The 12,340-nt window shown below is 38.0% G+C and overlaps 1 protein-coding gene across 3 annotated transcripts in view; it reads right to left on the reverse strand.

The window, feature by feature from the left end:
* The window catches only part of VAPB (VAMP associated protein B and C), a 49,425-nt gene that overhangs the window by 23,005 nt on the left and 14,080 nt on the right, over positions 1-12,340 (reverse strand). The window contains exons 2-3 of one of the 3 annotated variants that reach the window (XM_083360365.1): positions 10,881-11,261; positions 7,772-7,824 (exon numbers count right to left, since the gene is read on the reverse strand). The exons of 1 other annotated variant lie outside the window; for it this stretch is intronic. In XM_083360365.1, the coding sequence (XP_083216491.1) occupies positions 7,772-7,814 (43 nt within the window). In that variant the 5' untranslated portion in view covers positions 7,815-7,824; positions 10,881-11,261. The remainder of the gene's footprint in view (positions 1-7,771; positions 7,825-10,880; positions 11,262-12,340) is intronic. One more of the 3 variants, XM_083360366.1, reaches the window with a different exon arrangement.

Raw genomic sequence — 12,340 nt, forward strand, 5'->3', positions numbered from 1 at the left:
TTTTTAGGTTGCCGACCCCTGGTCTAGCCACTTCTTTAAAATCTCGTGATGGAGCGCTCATGATTTCTGGTGTGTGTGTGTGGGGGGGGAAGCTGTTCCACTGGTTGATTGTCCTCACTGTCAGGGAACTTTCTCCTTAATTCCAGGTTGCTTCTCTTTGATCAGTTTCCAACCATTGTTTCTCATCCTTCCCTCTGATCCTCTGGTGAACAACGTGATCCCCTTTTCCTTGTGGCAGCCCCTCAGATACGGGAAGAGTGCTATCATGTCTCCTCTACTACTACTTTTCTTTAGACTAGCCAAACCCAAGTCCTGTAGCCATTGTTCGTATGTTTTAGTCTCCAGGCCTTTGGCCATCTTAGTAGCTCTTCTCTGATTTTTTTCTAAACTCTCAACATCTTTTTGGTGATATGGTGACCAAAATTGGCTGCAGTATTCCAGGTGTGGTCTCACTAGGGTTTTATAAAGCGGTACTAATACCTCGCGTGAACTTGATTCCATGCCTCTGTTTATACAACCCAGGATTGTATTAGCTTCTTTGGCTGCTGCTGCACACTGCTGGCTCATGGTTAAGTAATTGTCCACTAGGACTCCAAGGTCTCTCTCACAGTTACTGTTTTTAAGCCAGGTCTTGCCAGCAATCCTTTTCCCTTTGCTGTGTAAACAGCTTATCCAGATTTGGACATAGTCAAAATTTGGGTGAGACACCACCAAAACACCCACTAAACTATGGGCAAGATTGCGAAATTGAAAAAAACAAGAACAAAAAAAAAACCACAGTGGCAAACCACTTCTATATTAGTACAAAAAACCTGTACAGATATGTCTATGAAATCACGAAGAATAGTGTGTGGCTCAAAGAAGATTCTACACGCTTATTAATCTCATGTGCAAAATACTGGGTCCAATGGGCTCTTATGAAAATAACAAATGTCATATAGTGGCTGGGAACCATTGGAGTTGGAATGTGATATATCCAGGAAGCATTACACAGGAGACAACATGTCTAGTTATTTGAAGATTATCAGTGGTAGCTTTGGTATGATTACAACACAAGAATCAGACCATAATCTGCTTTGAAAAAATTTGGATCATGATACCATGGCAAATGCTCCTATGCCTCCAAGTTGCTGGACAGATTACTCCAAGTTTCTTGAAGTAGGTTTCAGTGAACACCAGCATTCCCCAATCTATTTCAACCACTATTAAATGGTCCAAAAGACTAAGAGAATGGGTTTTTCCCCCCTATGGATTTTGGATCCATTTACTTCATTAATCAAACGAGTGTCCATCTTATGAATGAGTTGATAGATGTCTCATTGAAACATTAAAAAACAAATAGAAGATTTGCTAAAAGACTTTTGCCTGAAAATGACAAAGCTTTGAGATTTAAATGAAAAATAAAAAAGTGCATCAGGTCAGTCTTGACTCCTGGAGATTGCCTAAATAAGTCCCTGCAATTTTCTTGACAACATTTTTAGAAGCAGTTTGCCACTGCCTTCCTATAGCCAAGATAGAGGGATTGGTCGAAAGTCATCCTAGTAACATTGTGCCTGTCCCATGGTTTCTAGCCTGGTACTTTTAACCACTGCATTAACACTTTAAAAGCTCATAACTTTGTGAAAAGCAATAAGAAAAGCAAATACTGAAACAGACTAAATGTTAAAAGCCATTGCCAAGGCTTTTAAAAAAAATCTTAATCTCTAGAAACTAATGAAATATTCTGTCATTTACAAGCTCACTTATGCTATTAAGATTTATAAAAGATGCATTGAATCTTAAGGGAACATAAATAAATGATTAAAACTTGTTTTACTACAGAATTTTCTTTTTAAAAAAAACCCACGAAGAGTGTGTTCTTCATTAGTACATATTCCATTGCCCTTGAAAAGTTTAAGAAAAACTATTGTTCTCTATTAGTTCCATTCAAGTACATTCAGAAGTACAGCTATAATCATAAGTGGTACTATCCAAAAAAACATTGTTTTGGTCCACCCATGAAATTTATATAATTTTGGTAAGGCAGTATACTCTCAATGATTAAAGAATGAAAAAAAAATCCAAGAATGTAGTCAGTTTATATTTATATATTGTAATACCTTTTCACAGATGTAAACACATGCTTTATAACTATCTGCTCCAGGTGGTTCAAGTAAGTAAATGAAATTCCATACTGTAGGTGAAACTATAGCATGCAGTTTTAAAGCAACAAGTTCAAAGCTACTATTGGTGAGAAGAAAATATTAGGACAGGTGGGAGTAATGTAATTTTGTATTATCCATCCATTAAATCTGATTTAAACTTGTACATCTTTAGCCATGTTAAGGTGATACAAATTCTTAATATTTTAATAGGGAATAGGGAACTTTCACCTAAAGTAACCTTTAAAATAGATCCACATAAATTCTCACTGCATAGACAGCACTAACTGAGAAATTTTCTTTTCTATTCTTTTATTGACCACTCTGCATTTGGCTTCCTTAACCCTCAAATCCTTCAGTGTTACAGTAAACTCCTTGCAGCTGTGCACAAAATTCTTCCTAGGTTCATTTGTTCAGAAAGTTCCAATATTGAGTTTGTGGGGAGATGGTTACAAACTGGGGATATGTAAGACTCTGAGTGTTCTGAGAAGTCTAGATTAGATTCTCTCATGCTGTATCTCTTCTGTGAGGTTCTAACTTTAAATAACCTCTACTGACAACAGATCCATTTTGATTTTTAAAAAAAAAACATGTCAATAAGAATAGCAATAATTGTTAAATATGTTGTTGTGGAACCCTGAATTTAGTAAATTAGCAGACTATCTTTGGATAAGGTTCTTACAAGAATGAAAGGTAGTTTTTGCTGCCTTGGGGAACATGATGTCTTGAATCAGTCTGGAAGACCTTTGTGCCATTTATGGTCCCAGCCTTCTTTTTTCTTAGGAAACAAGTTAAAACCTGAGAGTTGTTGGTCTGGAGTTCTGCTTAGGCAACCATAATAGTCAGTTGACTGTCCCCATTATTTTAATTATTTTGCTTTTTAATTGTATTTTATACTGCTCCGTGCCACATTAGGCATCATACGGATTATGATGACTTATATTGTTAAAAAGAATAAGGGAAAAAAGTCAAAACTCCTTTGACACTTCTGCTCATGCTTCTAGAGAATCTGCTTCTTTATTCAATTTGTCTATCAATCATTTTTATGAAGCTATCCCAGGAATATATGAGGAAGGGGCTTTTTTTAGGAAAAAAAGAATGACATATTGTATTATTTTATAAGATTATTTGAGTTTTAATCAACCATTTAACCATGGCTAAGGCTTTTATGATCTTGATGTTCAGGCAGAAAAAAAGGGAAAAAATCCATCAAATGCTTTTGGCCCATAGGAGGAAGAGTAGTATAAAAATGAAATAAATAATAACAGCAAGAAAACTTTGATAATACCGCTATAAGGACAGGAGGAGAAAGTAGTAATTAAGCAAGCACTGATATCTAACCATCATAGAAATACCATCATAGAATGTATATGTCGACGAAAAAATAATAACTTGCAAGGAGAAATCTTTAAAACTCAAAAGACTTTAACATTTCAGAGACAAAGTTACCAATGCTAGCACCCCCCTACTAATTTTGAGGGGAAAACCTCAAGCCAGAAATGACATTTCAAAAATGGTGAAAGAAACATTGCTCTTTTTTTCAGCCATGGTGTAAATCATATAGCTATTTAATTCTTGGTTAAGAAATTCCAGTTCCAGGTTGGTGAAGCTGATTAGAAAAGAACTGTGTGGCTAAAGCAGTACTTTAAACAAAGGATGAATCATAATGGAGGAAGGGGAAGGGAGAGGAATGTTTTCCACTTAACAAGGATGTATGCTGCAATGATGGAGTTGTAATTAAAAACTTAAGCAACAATTTTTGCATTAAAACCAGAAAGGGAAGACAAAAGCCCTTAATCTGATTAAAAGGTACAGATGCCAAAAACTCAAAATGCTGTGCTTTGTTCTAGAGATTACTTATTCTGGATAAATTAATCCTATTCACTGAAATGTGTTTGCTGCCAGACCTCTGCTTATTAAAAACACCCTCTACCCCTCATTTCTGTCTTGTCCCCTGCTCAGGAACGGAAGTACCAAGAAATCTGAGACTAGAAACTCGGAGACTGAGTTCTAGTCTAGTCCAGCCTTAGGAACAAACCCAGCTGGGTGACCTTGGGCCAGTCACTTTCTCTCAACCCTATGAAGGAGGCAATGACACACCATTTCTGAGAAACTTTGCCAAGAACAATGCGGGCACTTGTCTGGGCAGTCTCTAAAAATCAGACACAACTGAACAACAACAAAAAGGAGACCAAAACACATAACTTTGTAATATGGCTTTGAGTTTTAAAAGAAAGAAAGAAAGAAAGAAAATTAAAAGGCTGAAATAAAGCTTCTTGGTTATAGGTAAGGCAAAATGGAAACTCTATGAAGAACATTTACAGGTAGTCCTCGACTTACAACCACAACCGATCCCAAAATTTCTGCTGCTAAGTGGGACATTTGTTAAGTAAGTTGCCCCATCTTACAACCTTTCTTGCCACAGTTGTTAAGTGAATCACTGCAGTTGTTAAGTTAGTAATACGGTTGTTAAGTGCATCTGCCTTCCCCATTGACTTTGCTTGTCACAAGTTTACAAAAGGTGATCATGTGACTCTGGGACACAGCAATTGTCACAAATGAGTCATTGCCAAGCAACTGAATTTTGATCATGTGACCATGGGGACGCTGTAATGGTTGTAAGTGCAAAAAATGGTCATAAGCCACTTTGTTCAGTGCTGTTATAACTTCGGTCACTAAGTGAACTATTGTAAGTCAAGAACTACCTGTACTTCTTTTTTTTTTAATTTCTATTTTGCTTTTTCTTCAGGGAGTTCCAGAAAGTACACTAAGTGCCCTTTCCTCCTCAGAAAAAAACTAAGCTAAGAAAAAGAGTGGCCTCAAATCAGGGTAGAGTGGAATCTGCATCTCCTCAAGGCCAGCCTAGCTTCTTATTCACTTATTATGTTTGTCTACCCGGCACAGAGATTTGGTAGCATAAAAATAAATTGATTATCCTGCATATTTAAAGTGGCTGCTTCTTTAGGTCTTGGTTCGAACAACTGTTGCATCTTATTGATAGGATTAACGTTTAAAAGTGGATTCTCCAAGTGGACAGTTTCACCTGAGTATAAAATACATATATTACAATTCTGTTGTGGAATTCTATACAAGCCAAAGGAGACAGATATTCTGAATGGCCCTCCACTGCTTCCAGCCCTGTTTGGAAGGGGCAGCAATAAAAGAATGTGTTTCTGCCAACTGAAATCTTAAAAGAGAATTTATGGGAAAGGATTGCAAGCAGAAAAACATTTTAAGAAGCAATGAAACAGCACTTGTCAGGACAAGTGAACTTATAATTTTGATACATACTGGCCCAAATTTGAACAGCCAACACTTTAAAAATCAGCCCTTACCAAGAAAACCTAAAGTCCAGTGTCCAGCCCTGCTGTCACAGAAAGATAAGAGGTTGTTGTTGTTGTTAGCTGCGAAGTCGTGTCCAACCCATCGCGACCCTATGGACAACGTTCCTCCAGGCCTTCCTGTCCTCTACCATCTTCTGGAGTCCATTTAAGCTCACGCCTACTGCTTCAGTGACTCCATCCAGCCATCTCATTCTCTGTCGTCCCCTTCTTCTCTTGCCCTCAGCCTTTCCCAGCATTAGGCTCTTCTCCAGTGAGTCCTTCCTTCTCATTAGGTGGCCAAAGTATTTGAGTTTTAGCTTTAGGATCTGGCCTTCTAAAGAGCAGTCAGGGTTGATCTCCACTAGGACTGATCGGTTTGATTGCCTTGCAGTCCAAGGGACTCGCAGGAGTCTTCTCCAGCACCAGAGTTCAAAGGCCTCAATTCTTTGGCGCTCAGTCTTTTTTATGGTCCAACTTTCACTGCCATACATTGCAACTGGGAAGACCATAGCCTTGACTATACGCACTTTTGTTGGCAGGGTGACGTCTCTGCTTTTTAGTGTACTGTCTAGATTTACCGTGGCTTTCCTCCCCAGGAGCAAGCGTCTTTTAATTTCTTGGCTACAGTCTCCATCTGCAGTGATCTTGGAGCCCAGGAAAATAAACTCTCACTACCTCCATTTCTTCCTCATCTATTTGCCAGGAATTGAGAGGGCCGGACGCCATGATCTTGGTTTTCTTAATGTTAAGTTTCAACCCAACTTTTGCACTCTCCTTCTTCACCCGCAACTAGAGGCTCTTTAGTTCTTCTTCACTTTCTGCCATTAGAGTGGTATCATCTCCATATCTTAGGTTGTTGATATTTCTTCCGGCAATCTTAATTCCAACTTTTGATTCATCTAGCCCTGCCTTTCTCATGATGTGCTCTGCATATAAGTTAAATAGGCAGGGTGACAGTATACAGCCTTGGCGGACTCCTTTCCCAATTTTGAACCAATCATTGGTTCCGTGTCCAGACAAATAAGATGGCCTGGTATGCCCATCTCTTTAAGAACTTGCCACAGCTTGTTATGATCCACACAATCAAAGGTTTTAGCATAGTCAATGAAGCAGAAGTAGATGTTTTTCTGGAACTCTCTAGCTTTCTCCATGATCCAGCATATGTTGGCAATTTGATCTCTAGTTCCTCTGCCTCTTCGAAATCCTGCCTGTACTTCTGGTAGTTCTCGATCCACTGCTGGAGTCCAGTTTGTAGGATTTTAAGCATAACTTTACTAGCATGAGAAATGAGTGCAATGGTACGATAGTTTGAACATTCTTTGGCACTGCCTTTCTTCGTCATTAACGCTTGGCTATCCAGGCTTTCAGGAAACTGTCTTTGTTGATCTTCCACGTCCTCTATGTTAGCATCACTATCTTGCACATTACGTTTTCCCATAGTAGGTTGTTGGTACTTAAGTTTATTTCCCCTTCATGGATTACTGCCTTGTCGTGGCGAAGGGGCTTGCATAATTCAATGAAGCTATGAGCTATGCCGTACAGGGCCACCCAAGACGGACAGGTCATAGCAGAGAGTTCTGACAAAATGTGATCCACTGGAGAAGGAAATGGCAAGAGGTTGTAAGGAAAAGCAAAAATGTTAAAGCATCTAAAAGGCAACCCAGTGCTCTGCAGTAAAATAAAAAAAATGTTAAAATTTATGAAATTCCACTATGCTGCAACTAGGTTGGGAAAGACTGGACGGTGAAGGGGGTTCCCAGTGCAGAGTTTCAGGATCAATTACCAAAGTTTAGACTGACTGCAACATTAATTACAGGATCTCTTTTATTTCCTTTTCTATGGACAAGGTGTTGGCACAATCTACACAACAATTCACAGCACTACTAAAGCATCATAATCAACGTTAACAAGCTGCCAAGGAGTTGTATAACCACAAATATCTTTCTAGCAATCACTTGCCCTTTTGTTTGTGTACAGAGAGATGCCTCCTGCATTACCATCAGATGATATTGATGGTAATGGAAAACTTCCTGGTCAGAGAAGAAAAGCAAATGGACTTGGTATGAAATTTGGTTACAGAGGGATGGGGCCTGACAAAGAAAAAATTCCTCTTTCTCTTTAGTGAGAAGGTTAGGCCGTAACAATTTCCCCCCCCTGTTCGTATCAGGAGACCCTATTCAGCCTGGAAACTTCTTGTTGTTTCCAATTTTTGTTTCCAAGAGGGGGGAAAAAAGAGGGGGGGGGCTTTGTTCTTCTTTGCACATCAAAACACAGGTCAAAGAAGGCAAATTCCCAAACAGAACTTACTGTGTCGATGGAGAAAACTGCTTCCTCCCTCCCAGCTTGTCATGCAGTAACAGCTGTGGAGTAAGGTGTGGGAGTAACTAATGATGCAAAAGCCATCAGTAAAGGTAGAAACCAACATAATCCTATTTTACTAAGCAGCAAACTGCAATGTTCCTCTGGCAATTATAACTCAGCAACAACCACACAGTAATGAGGAAGATCCAACTGCCTCCAGGAACACCCGCCCTTTTCTCATAGATATGCAGGTAGAGAGTAGAAATGATGCCACAGACCAGGAACTCTTGCAGCAAAACAAGCCATTATCTGCTAAACTGTAAGGCTTGATCTACTTTAACTGGAAGCTCTACCCATGCTGCAACAATGATCGTGTGAAAAACAAAAATAAAATAACTAAAATAAGTCACTATTTTCTGTGCTATTCTAACTTTGAATGGTCACTAAACAAATACTGTTAGTCAAGAACTTCCTGTACTGAATTATAATTTAGAATTTTATCTCAATTAACACGCCATAAGTAACTACCTATGAAGGATTACATAGGCGAGATAGATTTTATGGACCCATGTTTATGAAAACTGTTCTTGAAACATTGAACCAAACAAAATATTCCATGAAATATACAAGAAATGCACTGCTTGTAGAATTATACTATCAGAGAGCTGGAAAGGAACCATTCAAGCAAAGATGTTGAAGTTCCTATTTAGCCCAGAAATCCAAATTAAAACATTCCAAACAGATGAATCCTAGCCTCTGTTTGAATTCATTCAATGAAGTACAATTAGTTTGGTTGTCTAAATCAGGGGTGTGAAACTGCTGGCCTGCGGGCCGGATGCATCATGCTAAAACTGCACCCACCCCATTGCTGGCTATGGGAAAAAAGTCACATGATGTTGTGGCACATCACGTGACATCGCGAGTTTGGCACCGTGGTCTAAATGATCTTACTGTTAGGAAAACCTTTCCTAACATTTAATCAGAATCTGCCTTTTTATAACTTCAGACCACTGTTTCAAGCCCTACACCCTGAAATAATGGAGAATAGATCTCGACTTTCTTATCTGCAACATTCCTTGAGATTCCTGAAGAATGCTGTCATATCAAGTTTGAACTGGAATCCTTTTCTTTCAACCAGTTCTTCACAATTACCTGGAAGCAAACCAAAGGTATAGAGGAGTATACAAATAATGTTAAAGAAGGAATGTAAGAATCATTCATTCATAATTATTATACTGTCAATCTTAACTCAGGCCTGGGAAGGAAGAGGGGGTGAGAAAAAAAAAAGCTTAAGAATACTGTGGCTTGATTCTGTTCGTTATAAAAGAGGCAAAAGGAAACTCTTGTCAAATTCTCAGTATTTTGTTATTATATTACTCAACGATAAAATAACATTTCAGTAGTCATTCTGAAGTCCATTTCCTGACTTGGACTACATCAAAGGACTGATAAGATGGCATTATCCTTTGAAAACACTGGCAAAGGTTGTCTGGCAGATATTTACTGTCCTTGGCAGGGGAAACCACTGAACGAACCAAAATATAAAGGTTCTGTATTATACAATTCAAGACCCTACAATTGAATGTGTGTACATTTTGATCAGATGTTCATTTTGATCCAGAATTTGTGGGGTAGACAGTAGGAATGAAGAATTTGAGGTCCTACCACAGAATGTCATAATCAGAAACAATTTCTCCTTCCCCTGTAATCTTCCTAAAAATAGTAGAGGAGAACTTCTTCATCAAGATCCAGAAACTGATCCTGATCCTGACTACATTTAACAGAGTATTACAATTAATTAATTATGCTCATATTCAGTTCACTTATCCACTAATACCAGTGGGAGTTTTCCCAGCAACATGTACAATTTCTAATTATAGTGGTTTTACATTCTGTATGATCTTTTATCAGATTGCAAGATGGTTTTCAGTATAGCACAATCTTTAAGCCAAGCACAGCTATATAATTCAACTATGCATTCACAAACTAAATAACAATGGAAGTGTTAAGATGATGGTACTGTACTGTAAGGTTAAGCTGCTTTCTTGCAGATAAAACATCCTGGTTCCCAATTATTAAACCAAGCTTAGTAACCAAAACCTGGAGAGCTATTTGATCAAAGAAAAGAACAGGTTCTGGCTGATGGCTGCAACTTTTATTCTAGTTTGAAAACCTCGCAACCAAATACCAGGTCAAATATGAAAATCCTGTTCCATCACCAAGCCTTCTGAAAGGGAATCTGACAGGTATGGTCTGCTATCAAGAAATTTCTTTACAATCTAAATGTCTAATTAGGAAACAAATGATACTAAGAGGAATATATGGAGGGCCTGCCTTGCTTTCTTCTGTAAGAATAAAAGCTTATATTGAGAAAAATGTGCTTCCATTACAAATGCCTCTTTGCAAAACAATTACTATAAGAATTTCCTATTTACAGAAGGCTCATGTTCATTTTTGAATCTTGATACAGATAAAAATTGTGAAGAATGTTTATAGCTTCAAGCTTCCTCCCTGCCTTTCAGAATAAAACTAATCAGCAAGCAGGAATTTGCAGCAAAAAGATTAATGACCGAACTGTAATCCTTAAATCTTAGTGAGGATAGCACAATTACAATCATTTAGCAAATTCTTTTCATCCAGCCAAGATACTAGAGGATACATACAAGGTCTCAAGGGAGTTCATAATTGGGTTGTCCTATTCTAGGGGTAGGCAACCTTGGCTCTTTTATGACTCTTGGACTTCAACTCCCAGAATTTCTGAGCCAGGTTGCCTACCCCTGTCCTATTCCCTTAGCTGTAAAAGCTTTTCACATGCCCTCCCTGCCCCAGTCCCCGATGCACAATGCTAACTAACTGCATTACAGACCTGCTGCTGGAATCAAGAAGTCTCTTCCCTTCTAGAATCTGAGCAAACATGGAAGTTAAATGTGCATATTAAGCAGCTGCCTCTTGAAAAACAGAAGACAGCAAAGAAAGAGAACATAATATGAATTTTTTCATGCATTAAAAATTTGTAGTTGCCACTTTCCCAGCTAAGATGATGTTACTCCCTTTTCTTTCATTAAAGGAAGCACGGATGAGTCAAGCATGCAGTATTCAAGTTCCACTGACTAACCTGAAAGAAACAACATGGAGCCCTGCTGGTGTTTTTCAGCCTACAGTGCTGTACTACTGGAAATGCTAGTTGGAGCTGATGAAACCTGCAGTTCAAAATATCTTGAGATAGTATCAGGTTGCCTATGGTATATTTTGGTAAAAGAATTCGATTCTACAAGGAAAAACAGCAGAGAGATGTTTTTATGGCTTTATGTAGTCAAGACACTTCTTCATTATGCCCGCTCTTCTTTTCATGTTTGACAATACCCATGCATCCACTCTATTAGTTAGGTTGGGAAGGAGATTGGATGCTCATACAGTTCACAAGGATAAATCCATAACTTGATATGTTTAGATTCCAAGTATTTGTGGTTCCCAATGTCACTGCTATCATCAAATCCTAGTGGATAAAAATGGGAAAAAACTGTGAGATAAACTGTAGTTCCTCCTAGAACCATACACAGTGCCACAGATATTAATATATAAGCATCCAACAAAAGATATAAGCTTATATCCATATAGCTTTGGTCGGGGTGGATAACAATCAATGATTTTTTTAAAAAAATCAGATTTTTTAAAATTTAAATTGGATTTTTTGATTTTTATCAAATTTATTTTAATAAAAGGCTTTTGGAGTAAAAATCTATCTAAACATAGTTTCAAGGTACATTTAAGATACATCAATAGTTTAGTTTATTCAGCATGAAATGGAGCTTAGTTTTGTAGCATGAGGCTGTATATTCTGCAATATTTACATTTTTGGTAATTCATTCAATGAATCCAAGCTCTGCAAGCTGAGATAACATGCACTGAATTGATGCATTCACACAATTTCACAGTAACCATGAGATATATCATAAAACGAAGTTCAGGAATATTCCTTTATCCCATTGTTCTGCAAATCTATGTACATTACAAATTGTATGAGTGTTTGAAGTGAAAGGCATCTGTACTGGGCTCTAAGTGTTTTAATTAAATAAAAGAATTTGAGTAGTTTTCCAACTATGTGTCATTAACCTATTAACCTAAAATTGGTTCTGATATCACTGTTTTACTAACCTGACAGCTTATTATTCTAAACAGGAAACCTTCATTTTGCTTGCAAATAATATTAAAGATTCTGACTACCAGCAAGAATGAGTCCTTACATTTAAAGAGCACCTGTCATTTCAGATCCATCAGGGCAGTGCCTGTTAGCGGGCATCCACTCACCTGCTGCCTGCCACGTCCCTCACCTTGTTGTGTCACTGCGGCATCACCAATGAACGGGACTGTCAGTGAGTCAACAGAGGGTCAGAGGAGGAGCCGCTGCGGGACAAAGATGACAGTTGCTCTTTAAAAGTTATGATTTAAATCGAGTTGATTTAAATCAAGTCTTTTTACTAGAGATTTAAATCATGATTTAAATTGTGATTTAAATCAACTTGATTTGAATCAAATCCACCCTGGCTTTTCTACTTGTGGAGAGTAGGAAAAAAC

Source organism: Vipera ursinii (genome assembly GCF_947247035.1).
Source record: "Vipera ursinii genome assembly, chromosome: 3".
In the NCBI taxonomy this organism is placed as follows: domain Eukaryota; kingdom Metazoa; phylum Chordata; class Lepidosauria; order Squamata; family Viperidae; genus Vipera; species Vipera ursinii.